Source organism: Nelusetta ayraudi, unplaced genomic scaffold, assembly GCF_046127955.1.
Source record: "Nelusetta ayraudi isolate G7.1 ecotype Tasmania unplaced genomic scaffold, CSIRO-AGI_Nayr_v1 ptg000052l, whole genome shotgun sequence".
NCBI lineage: Eukaryota > Metazoa > Chordata > Actinopteri > Tetraodontiformes > Monacanthidae > Nelusetta > Nelusetta ayraudi.
Window position 1 is genome coordinate 7,054,773 of NW_027466102.1, and position 11,680 is coordinate 7,066,452.

General features: G+C 43.4%; 2 protein-coding genes across 2 annotated transcripts in view; one reads left to right on the plus strand and one right to left on the minus strand.

Annotated features, from left to right (window-relative positions):
• The window catches only part of LOC142896069 (exostosin-1a), a 151,465-nt gene extending 146,005 nt beyond the window's left edge, over window positions 1–5,460 (minus strand). The window contains exons 1-3 of the mRNA XM_076037540.1: window positions 5,101–5,460; window positions 3,989–4,597; window positions 1,567–2,318 (exon numbers count right to left, since the gene is read on the minus strand). Coding sequence (XP_075893655.1) covers window positions 1,567–2,318; window positions 3,989–4,300 — 1,064 coding nt within the window. The 5' untranslated portion in view covers window positions 4,301–4,597; window positions 5,101–5,460. The remainder of the gene's footprint in view (window positions 1–1,566; window positions 2,319–3,988; window positions 4,598–5,100) is intronic.
• A 3,051-nt stretch (window positions 5,461–8,511) lies between these two features.
• Window positions 8,512–9,486, plus strand: LOC142896168 (high choriolytic enzyme 1-like). Its single transcript, XM_076037690.1, has one exon. The coding sequence runs from the start codon at window positions 8,588–8,590 to the stop codon at window positions 9,386–9,388; it is 801 nt and encodes a 266-aa protein (XP_075893805.1). The 5' UTR covers window positions 8,512–8,587; the 3' UTR covers window positions 9,389–9,486.
• Window positions 9,487–11,680: the final 2,194 nt, after the last annotated feature.

Sequence of the window (11,680 nt, forward strand, 5' to 3'; positions counted from 1 at the left end):
TACTTATCACCGACAGAAGTTAATTAACAGCTAATATTGTCATTAAACCGGAAAGTGCACATAAGGGAATAGAAACCTGTGTTTGTGTCTGTGTTGCATTTTGTATGTGTGCAATGTCACATACTTTCAGCAGGGGAGCAAAGAGTTGATTATACGTCGTATGAGCCTGTGGAGCAAACAGCACTACAATTATGCAGCGGTGATTACTGTCCTTGAGCATCCAAAAATAACCCGCGTTCTGTCACTACAAGGAAAGATGTTGGGTGCCATTTATGCCATGACACCCGCATTTGACCAAAAAATAACTAAATGAATAAATAAAGTGGGGATTTTGTATCCAAAACTACAAGACTTAAGCCAAAGTATCAGATCTTGTATGTACAGTGTTTGGAAATTCTCATCAAGTTTAGCAAAGAGCCGACACACCACTTTCACAATAAGTAAAAAAAATCGGAGAAAAATAGATTTCTCCTTCTGGCCATTGTGAATGTATTGATATTTGTAGGTTGGACCTATGTATTACTGTCGAATTCCAACTTTTAGCTCCGACTGAGGAAAAACCGTAAAACAGGTTCATTTTCTAGACCTTTACATTATCTTGCACGATTTCATCAGGATTGTTTAGGTTTTCTAAAATGTTTATTCCTAACTGTCATCTGACCCATTTGTTTCTTGTCTGCATCTAGCGCCATCTGCCAGGAAGAAGAAGCCAGATCTCTAACAGTCTAAAGTTTCTGAGCCGCTTCCTCATCGCTTATGCCGCATCGATTCCGTGGCTGGTGCTTCTCTTCTGGTCTTAAGCCTAAAACATGCAACAGGTGACTCTCGGGACGGCATATCCAGGAAAAGATCTGTCGGCGAGCGCCGTTGTTACTTCACACCACGTGCAACAGCATCCCTCCGTTAGCGCCTGTGGGAAATATTTCAAACAGGTAAACTCCTTTGCCCAACTCTGAGGACTTTTCTCATGACCAACTGCTGAGCTGACAAAACTTTCCATCTTTCTTCCTCTTGGATTTGCTTTCGCGGGCACGTGCGCCCACATTCACACCTTGAATTTCTGGATTTTATTTTTCTCTCAGGAGAACCAGCGACAGTGAGGCTCCAGTCCAATGACAAACGTAAAAATATACATATGCAGGTATATGCACATGAAAACGAACAGCCGGCTTCATTCAAACCAAGACAAGGCGCTTTTTCCCCTTCTGCTGCCACAGTGGGAGCAATCAACTGCTTTGTTACAATAGGATGCATAAAGACCACTTGAATACAACTGATGTGCACCAGCAATAACACCATCTTTGCAATGAGCAATCACAAAGCGACACAAAGGTGGCACAATTCTGCTAATTGTGCTTTGAAAGGTGGGTTGTCTTGCCATTTCAACAAAAAAATCAAAGTGTATTGAACATGACCAATGATAGCCATTGAGCGGGTGTGATACCGACCCCTGCCGAGCCACTTTCAGATCAAGGCAACTCCCATCCCTCGAACCACAAATGCTTTCCATCAAATGGCAAAAACCGCACACCCAGAAGCATCAGGAAACCGGAAGGTTCGACTTACCTCAGATACTCTTGGTTGTCCCTGTCACAGCGGGAGTCCTTATGTCGCTCCCAGTCCTTGCCATGCTTGCACGTGGTCAGCAGAATTATATCTTCCCCGTTATGGATATGATAGAGAGCATTCCTCATCTCGGAGCCAATGCCGGTGAGGTATCGCTTCCCTTTGAAAACAACCAGATACTTCCTGGACGACGGCCTGTCGTTGAGCGTCACGTAGCCCGTGCCGCCGCCTTTTAGCGGGTGATCCTTGGAGAACAGCGGGATGGAGACGTCGAAGCGCGGCCGGAAGTTGACCATGTCTGCGCTCGCCCTGGCCAGCATGGCCTGACCCACCTCGAAGCCCAAATCCTCGGTGTAATCTGGCCAGGTTCCCGAGTACAGGTTGAAAATGAGGTGGTTCCTGCCGTCGTTCCACGTGGGCAGGTTCTGGATTCGGAGCCGGACATTCTGGACAAACTGGGCCGAGAGTTGGTCCCTGTCCAGCGTGTCCACGGCCAAGACAAACAGACAGGCCTGCGAAGGGTCCCTGGTGTGAAAGCGAGATTCCTCGATGGAGGACACAATCTTCTGGTAGGTCTCGGAGATCTCGTCCCCTCGCTGGGGAGGGTAGACGTAAACCCCAAAGCCTGACTGGCAGCGGGCAAAGTCGAAGCAGGTTTCCATGCGGCACCGCCTGTTCTTGTAGATGTTGTCGCGGATCGAGCGCCGCTCCCGAGGTGAGGTGTGCTGGTGAAGTTGCTGAGGGCTGTCCGCCTAAAACCGCCAGAGAGAGATACAGTAGGGTGAGCACGGCCCACGCCAAGTCTTCACACTTTCAGTACATGACGGCAATAGTAATAGACTGACAGCAGATTAGAGCAGCAATACTTTTTAGATTAAAGCATATATTCCTTCGGAAGAGCATTGTTACTCTTTGACCATTTTGGTCAGGGAGAGCCAGTGTGATTTGTCAGAGAGCTGTAATTGGGAATAAATTCAAAACAAGAAAAAAGGGCACTGCCCAGATGAGTTCACATTGGGAGCGAGGTAAAGTCAGTCTTTAAATATTAGAGAGAAACGGAATCAGAACACTCGAGATACAAACAAAACAAAGAGATTGGTAGCAACAAATTTAACAATCGCCAAGGAAATAGGACACATCAAATGTAGCAAACAAAACAGTTAATGCGATGGTGGTTTCTTGGAAAACAACTACTGCATTTTTTATTTTTGTGGAAAGGATACACAAAGGAAAACATATAATTGCTGCCACAATTACTGAGGTGATAACTTCTGTATTATTTATTATTTATAATTTCACTTCTGTTCTTTTTTTTTTCATTCCTATAGCAAAGGCTAGTTGAGCAGTTTTGTTCGATATATTTTTTTCTTGATACTTTTACTTGACTGTATGTAATACTTGAGGCCTGCAACAGCAAAATGGCCAGCCATGTACATTAACGTGCCCTATGACCCACAAAAACGGCAACCTCTCAAGTTCAGCATTTCCACATCAACTTTTTTTTTTCAACAAGAAAAGTTTGATTGTCTACAAATAATCCCAAAATGATTGAAATTAGAAAAAATTGATGAAGGGTGGAAATTCAAGTTGTATATATCTAATAATTTGTGTTGGTGACTGATGTATGTTTTTGACATTGGCTATGATATGGGTACTAGACTAAACAATGGTAAACAAATAAGGAGCCATGACATTTATAAACTCTTACAGTTACAAAAAAAAAACTCCTGCTCTAAGAGTTTGGGCAACTTCCATAACTCACAGTTATGGAAGTTATCAGTTATATAGGTGGGAAGAATAGTCAAAAATTGTACTTGGAAATGTACTCAAAATAGTTACTTGAAAATAATGTTACTAAAGTAGAAGTAAGTTGTAGTTAGTTGTGTAAAAGTACAAAGTTATTGGTGATAAAAAAAAAAAAACTACTCAAGTATTGAGAAACTGTTGAATGATATCAGATTCATTTGAAGTCATTCAGTTCATCAGACTGGCAAAAATACAACTCAGTAGTCTAGAGATAAATCTGCCTATCAGCCAATGAAATTATGAAATAATTATAACATAAACAACAATAAATCAATACTCAATAAATTGGAATAATGCACAGGCAAATTCAGGTAATTCAGCAGGGACTTGGCAGAAGTTTCTCTCTGTCTTTCTCTCTCTCTCTCTCTCTCTATCTGGCACTTGCAGGGGAAAAAAACAGGTAGAGTAACAAATGGCTAAAACAAAAAGTAATAAACTCACTGTAGCCCAATCCTGCCGCATAAGAGCATAGTTTCTTCCTAACAAATCAATTTAAGTAAAAGAACAGGGATTTTAAACTATTCTAGTGTAATTTAATCAAGGTAAGGTAAGTAAATGTAACTAAATACAATGCAACTATGGTTAACAGTAGAGATTGTGTCTATCTACCACTCACCTCTTGCTCTCCTCCCTCCAGGTATGGCTCCAGCGGTTGGGTGGGCTCAGCCCAGTGCCTTGAAGGTCTAGGTGGTCTTCTTTGAGGCAGGGGCAGATGCTGGTACACTCCCTGGCTGTGGTGGTATAACTGGTACTCGTGCTGGTGGAACTGAGGGTAATGAGGATACTGTGGGTACTGTTGGTACTGGTACGGCTTTTGCTGTTGCTGCTGCTGCTGTGCAAATTCCCCGACTTGCAGAGCCCACAGGTAGACAAGGAAAATAAGACCGGCCGCCACAGACACAAGCAGGTACCGCTTCTTGGCCTGCATGTGTGCTGCAGAGGTTAGGGGGAGGATATGGTGGGTAGAACGAGGGAGGGAGTTTGGGACAGCAGGCGGGTCACGCGAGTGTGGGGGTGAGGAGTAACGAGAGGAGTGAGCCTGAGAGAGTTGAAGGGGCGGGGGAAGGGTTCAGGGGTTACGAAGAGGGTGGGGGTTGAAGATCAGGGGAAGACCAGGTGACCAAGGTGATGGAGAGGAGAGGATGTACAAGGAGGTAGACACAGGTCAGTTCCGTCCTGGGGACAGCGCTCTACCCACAGCTCAGCATTGTGGAATTTGAGGTCACTAAAAATGAAAAGAAATAAAGATTGATTAAGATCATGTCTTAGAAATGTGTGTTTTTTTAAGGTAGCAAATGTAATAAGATTCAAGTCATCGTGAAAGTCTATTGTAAGATTGAAAAAAAATTACAAATTTCATTAGATAAATGTAATTATAGCTGAGGGCATCTATAAGCTGGTTAGCTTCAGCCTGAGTTGTTTCAGTCTGCCACATGATTTCCTTGTTTTCTTTTTTTGTTTGTTTGTTATGAAGGTTGAGTTTTTGTTTCTGATGTTTCTGTTCAAAATAAATCAAATCAAAAATAAATTTAAAGAAAATGGAAATAGCAATGGATTAAAGTAAAAATAACAGTAAGTTCGCCAAACTTATCGTTCTGAGAGTTAAAACGATGTCAGCACATAATGTGTGAGCTTTTAACACAGTGAAAGTCTCCTTTTCAAAAAAAAAAAAAAAAATCACTTTTAAGTCTGCGTCATGCCAACCAAAATGACCCGCCAACTCTGTACCTGTTTACCAGGAACACCTGTGGTCCCAGAGAGGGACGGCTATCCGGCGCTCTCCCGTCCGCGCCGATCGGGAATCCGCAGCTTGGAGACGCATCCTCCTCCTCCTCCAGCCTCAAATAAATCCACGGAGGATGTTTGTGCGTTAAAACCATGTGTGGTGTGAACAGCAGCAGTCACTCATCTCCGCCTCCGCGGGGAACCCGCTCGCGGCGCGGTGCCCTCATCCTTCTGCTCGTCCGCAAACTTTTATGGGCTCGATTCTCCTCGGGACCGCGCCGGCAACCGCGGGCTCCGGGTTAGACTCGCGGTCGGCCGCCGTAGCCACATCGACACCATCCGCCGTGCGTGAAACGAGCCCCGTCGGTCGAGTCGTGCGCGTGTCTCATCCCCAAGCGTCCCAAGAAGAGAGCGCCGCAAAACTTTGGGGCGGGGGGGGTTTAAATCCTGTCGGTTCGCGAACGCAACACGCGGGAAAGCATCCTCGCGGGTAAGTTGGTGGAACGCACCTTAATGAGGCGCTTGGTGATGAAATCCCATTATAAAAAAAAAAAAAGAAAGAAAAAAAGAAAGAAAGAGGGGGTTCAAGCGTCTTCTGTCTTACAGTTGAGGAGCCGGGTCAAGTAGATGCACCCGCGCGCGTTTTCTTAGTCCGATCCGGTCGCTCGAGTCAGACCCGCTGTCCCCGCGGTTCCATCCTCACATCCACTGTAGGCTGCGGGCTGCGCTGCCGAGCAGCTTCCGGCGACATCAGCACCAGCAGCAGCATCAGCAGCAGCACCACCAGCAGCAGCAGCAGCAGCAGCAGAGCTGGTAAACCCGACAGCAGCAGAGCCTACAGACGGGACCGATCGGAGCGCGTCAGTTGGCCGTCATGAAGGAGCTGCTCATAATACAGCTTCTCTCACGCTCCACAAGTCACCCAGCAGCGCGTCTCATCTGTGATGCATTGCTTTGATGAGGGAGGTCCGATGGAGCCATATGGTCCTGAACGGAGCACCGGCTATTATCAGGCAACCCCCCCCCCCTCCCCCAAACTCTTCCTCCAAAAGCAGGTGCTTTTATTTATTTTTTTTTTATTGTTTTTCTTTTATTTTGGTTTTCCAAATTTGTTGCGAACTTTGGCTTTTGATTTATTTTCCTCTATGTTATGATTTTGCACGTGGTTAATGAGGAGTGGTAGATAGGTAAAGTCTATTGTACTCAACTAACATGTTGGGGGCCTGTACAGTTGTTTGTTTTGTTTGATTGTGTTGTTGTTGTTGTTGTTGTTGTTGTTGTTGTTGTTGTTTGTGTGTGTGTGTGTGTGTGTGTGTGTGTGTGTGTGTGTGTGTGTGTGTGTGTGTGTGTGTGTTTTAAACAGGCTATATAACTATATATATATATCACTATATAAGTCGATGTAATTATAATGGAGTCCTGTCAATGATTTAAATGCCGAGCACTTTTGGTAAACGTCGATCCATTGTCGTTGCTGAGCTCGCGTTCTGTTTTTAACCAGACAGGAGAGAGTCGCTTCATTCATGATATAAACCGATTTCAATTTCATTACGTTTTGCTTGGAGTGGGTTGTGGACGCCAGGGACCGTGAAGAATTGTGCAAATCGTAGAGCAAGCAGCGCCACCCTGTGGTTAATGCCGCGCCACTACATTCTGTGTCATTGTTTTGCAAGTGAAAATGTGCAATGTACATTGAGAGATACGTACTGACTAGTTGGAAATCGATTATATGTTTGAGATAGAGTACTCGAGGGAAAATTATGATGATCCGTAAGTTTTTTTTTTTATACAGTTTTTCTTTTATCAAAAACATAAAAATCAAGCAAATCAATATTTTTGAGCGAGCCTTCGAGTCGCAGCGTTTTCATGCATTAAAGGGTTAAAGATGAGTGATTAGTGAATTGAACTGTTAAACAACAAGTGGAAGGATAATAGATCAGTCATAAAATCCCCCAGAAAAAACACCTTCTAAAGGCAAACGTGTTATCTTTAAGGGGATCACGTATCAAAACGTGCAATATTGGCTGTATGCCATTGCAAAATGATTAAAGAAAGACAGGTGACTGCTGTCAAATTTAACTCATGTGGTGGATGCAAGTAGAAATAGTGGTGAGTGCACATTTCTTGTCAGTGGAGTCAAGTTACCAGGGGAAACACACAGAAAGAGAAAATGACATGTTGGCAGTTGACACATTCAGTCAACAGCATACACATGCAGAGAAGATGATTTTTAGATGCAGCAAGTTTAGTAGATAATCAAATTTATTATCGTCATGGGATTTAAAAAAAACAAAAAAACAAAAGTGTATCTGAATATCTAGGTACCACTGTACAATGTGAGGAGTGCAAGTAGCATCTTCAGCAGGATAGATGGACAGATGCTTGTTACGGTTTGTGATGTCATGCATATCAAGTAGAGTGATGGAGACGCCTGGTCCAGGTCCTCTGGGAAGATGATCCTTTGCAGGGCGTGTCCTGCGTGTCACCTCGGTCAACTCTGGCTCCTCTCAAAGACAGAGGAGGTTCAACCAGTAAATTGAGAGTTTAGCCTGTCAGCTCAACTCTTGTTGCTTTAAGGTCTTTTTCTGCTTAATGTAGTTGATGCATTAGGCAAAGAAAAGAAACAACGTGTTTTTTTCAAAATACATTAAATCATGTTTTCTTCTACAGTTAGATTTGAGCTTAACATGTGTATTTATGTTAAAAAGTCACTACTGTATCTATAGGTGTATCGTTTGTAAAAGACAGGAGAAAATCAATAAACTTGCAGGCATGGACTCAAAGCTTCAGGCTAACTTCCTTTAAATTCCGAAGCTCCACAAAAATTGTTTCTTAATCATGAATATTAAATGTGTTTTGTTATTGATACATAGATTTCCACGTTTTAAAATATTCATTGTGGCTACTGACCATCACTAAGGTTAAGGTGAGGGGAATTGAATGCAATCAAACACAAATTATCAACAACAGTTCTTTGACTGCTGCAACTGGTGGTTGTCATAGGTGGCCCATAGAGACACTCTACACAGTAGTTCATAATTATTAGGATATAATGATCATTTTGTTACCAAAATGCAGATTCTTTGTAATTGTTTTTCTGACAAATTAATGAGGTTGAAGTTTGAGACTTGTGACTGCTAAACATGTTGACCTTACTATCATACTTTACACTTACTATTATATATTTTTTCAAATTCCAGCAAAGCTATTCAGGTGTGTCTAATGAAAATATTTAACACGCCTAGATTAACTGTGTTCATCCACCTATTTACATTCTATGTTAGCGTAGCGGGTTGGTCTCAGAGGACCTCCCTTAATAGGTGTATTTAGGCCTAACAGTGGGGACCACAACCCATAATCCTCCTGCAGACACACCGGTGTGGGACAGTATAAAAAGCCTGGAATGAAGTGAGTCCAGCATCGAGCTGCAAGGAGCCTCTCCACACCAGTTGTCCACTGAAACCACTCGAGCAGCACGACTACTCCGAAGATGACTCCCTCTTTCAGCTTGCTGCTGTTGCTCCTCCTGGGTCTCTCCCAGGCACATCCCACCACTGAGGATGCAGGCGAAGAGGACATCGAAGAGGAAGGGAACGACACTGTGGGCATGACCACCAGGATTCTCACCACAAACAGGCACAGCAATCAGACCCTGTTAGAGGGAGATCTGATCATTCCGAATACCAGAAATGCCATGAAGTGTTTTCACGAGTCCTGCTGGTGGACTAAAGGTTCCGATGGCTTGGTGACCGTCCCTTACACTATTAGCAGCGATTTCAACGCTCACGAGAGGGACTTAATCGAAGACGCTATGAAGGACTTTGAGCAAAAAGAAACATGCATTCGTTTCGTTCGCCGTTGCAGCCAGTCTGACTACATTTCTGTGGAGAACAAAGACGGATGTTTCTCCTACCTGGGCAGAACTGGAGGCGAACAGGTGCTCTCTCTGAACAAGATGGGCTGCCTCTATTCCGGGATCATCCAGCACGAGCTCCTCCACGCTCTGGGCTTCCAGCACGAGCAGACCCGGAGCGACCGCGACGACTACGTCAGGATCAACTGGGAAAACATCATGAGCGGGATGGAGAACAACTTCGCAAAGCAAGACACCAACAACCTCAACACTCCGTACGACTACTCCTCCATCATGCACTATGACAGAGGAGCTTTCTCCAGCAATGGCAAAGACACCATCACTCCCATTGAAGACAGCAATGCTTATATTGGCCAGAGATGGGCCATGTCCGACTGGGACGTTAGAAGGATCAAAAGCCTCTACAACTGCAATTAAGGGTTTCATCAATGCTGACTTACTGTACTATCGCTACCGCTAATCACCATTATTTTTTAAAGTCGATCTACTATCAAAGTTTATGATTGTGTTGTTCAATGTAAGGGTTACACAGCCGCAAGGGTTACACAGGCTAGGAAGCAACGTGTAACGAGGTGTTTCTGTTATCTGTGGATCGCAGTGACACACCACACGTTAGCTGACATTCATGCTCATTTTAATGTGTCTATGTACAACAACAAAAAAAACATTGCTTCACAGGAAATAATAATAAATCATGTCATCAAAATACATATAACTGTCGCTCTGTGGTATAGTGGTAATTCTAGAGAGCCCTGTAGGTGGCGTATATGTGTTGTATAAGTCAAGTTCAGTTGGCAGAGAAAAACAAAGAGAAGGAGTCGTCTGATGTCTGTGTGATGGTTCCAGCTAATTCAGTAAAAAAAAGCGAAGCGCAAAGCTGCATTCCTCCCGTGTGGACATTCCTTATTTTCTTGAAGATATTACACGCTCAAAATACTCAAAATATACATTTTACATGAAAAGAAATTGGTCTAAATCAAAAGTATAATGAATGAAAGCAAAACTCAGAAACCATAAAAAAAAAAAATACATATACAACTCCACTCACACCGACACTACAACAACATCATACAAACCTCTCTGGCGCGTGTCCAATGTCATTGGATACAATATAACTATTGACAAAATCCAGTCTATGGATAGGGCTTTGGCAATTTGAGGATAAAAATAATAAATTGTAGTAAAATAAGCAAACCACAGTTTGACCACTAGCTGGTACTTTTTCAGATTTTAAACGGTTACAAAGGACTGGCTCCCTAATCCCATGAGGCCTGGTGGCAACTCATCATTGCTTCAGTTCAATTAATACTCCAATTAAAGTTCTACCAAGGTTCTTGCAATTTGATTTGACCACTAGAACAAGATGACATGTAAAAGACTCGAGAGATTTCTTTCGCTCGCAGCCACCCATTGTAACACGCTCTATAAGAGTAGGGTCTGTGTGTTCCCTGAGAGAAAAAAAAAAAAACGAATCAAAAAATATTTGAAGTGACAGTCTTCAGTGACAGTGCCCAACTTTGGCGGCTGCCACTGGCTTTGAGCTGTCGGGGTGAAAAGGAAATGCAAAAGAACCAAAGATAAAGATGGAAATAGAGACAAAGATAGATTAGACGCTTGATTCCTTCTATTGACGTGTGTCTGGAATGGATGAATTCCATTCGACCATTTATTATTATGTCCGTTTTTATCTGGAGCTATCTCATGTGTTTATTACATGGACCGCACTGTCACACAGTTAGTGTTGTTGTTGTTTTTTAAAATCAGTTTAACTTGCCTGAGTGGCTCAACTTAAGATGTTTAATTTTACCTGTAGCCTGTTTTGAAGTGTAATAGATTGTGGAATCTTAGTAGACCATCTAAAGGGATGGGAATCTCTTCATCACAAACTAGAGGGCCCCCCCCCCACCACCACCACCACCACGAAGCTGGAGACGGCCCTGATCGCGAGGTTTCGCCGTTTCGCTTATCAACAACAGACCGCGCCGCACTCGGCGCTCTCTCTTTCCGACAGCTTTAATGCTAAAAGCCCTCCTCGTGAACACCGTGCGTTTGGCACATTTGCAGTCGACTTTTGATTTATAGTCTGGGAGCTGTGCCGCGGCGAGCATGCGGAGTGATACAGTTAGGGTGAGGTCGAACGAGCGGCGGTCCCATGTGTTTTCAGAAGAATGCATGAAGAGGGTAATCAGTTTAAGCGTGGCGAGGACACAGTGGGAGCGTCGCACTGTAATGGCGATATTGATTCTAATACACAATCATGTTCCTCCGTGGGACACCTGAATGTACACAACACAAACGAACGCATCCACGCTCTTGTTTTGCACTGTGAAGATTCAGAGGCACACATGTTTCTTTGTGTAAGATGTTCATTTTGAAAATGTATTCAATTTGTTGTCTTTATTTGCTCAAACTACACATTTATAATTTATATTCAACAGTCCAGTGTGTATGATCTCGCCTGTTTTTACGTTTTTAATATTGGTAAAACTTAAAATACTGCCCATAAATACGGAATAACAGTGCATACTCTCAGTACAATAAAAGTAATTTGGTTTTCCTACCCATACAATGTTTTTCTTACATATATATATATATACATATATATCATTCATTCATTCATTTTCCATACCCGCTTAGTCCCGAGCTCAGGGTCACGGGGGTCTGCTGGAGACTGGCTGCTGGAGAGGGAGGGTGAGAGGATGAGCGCTG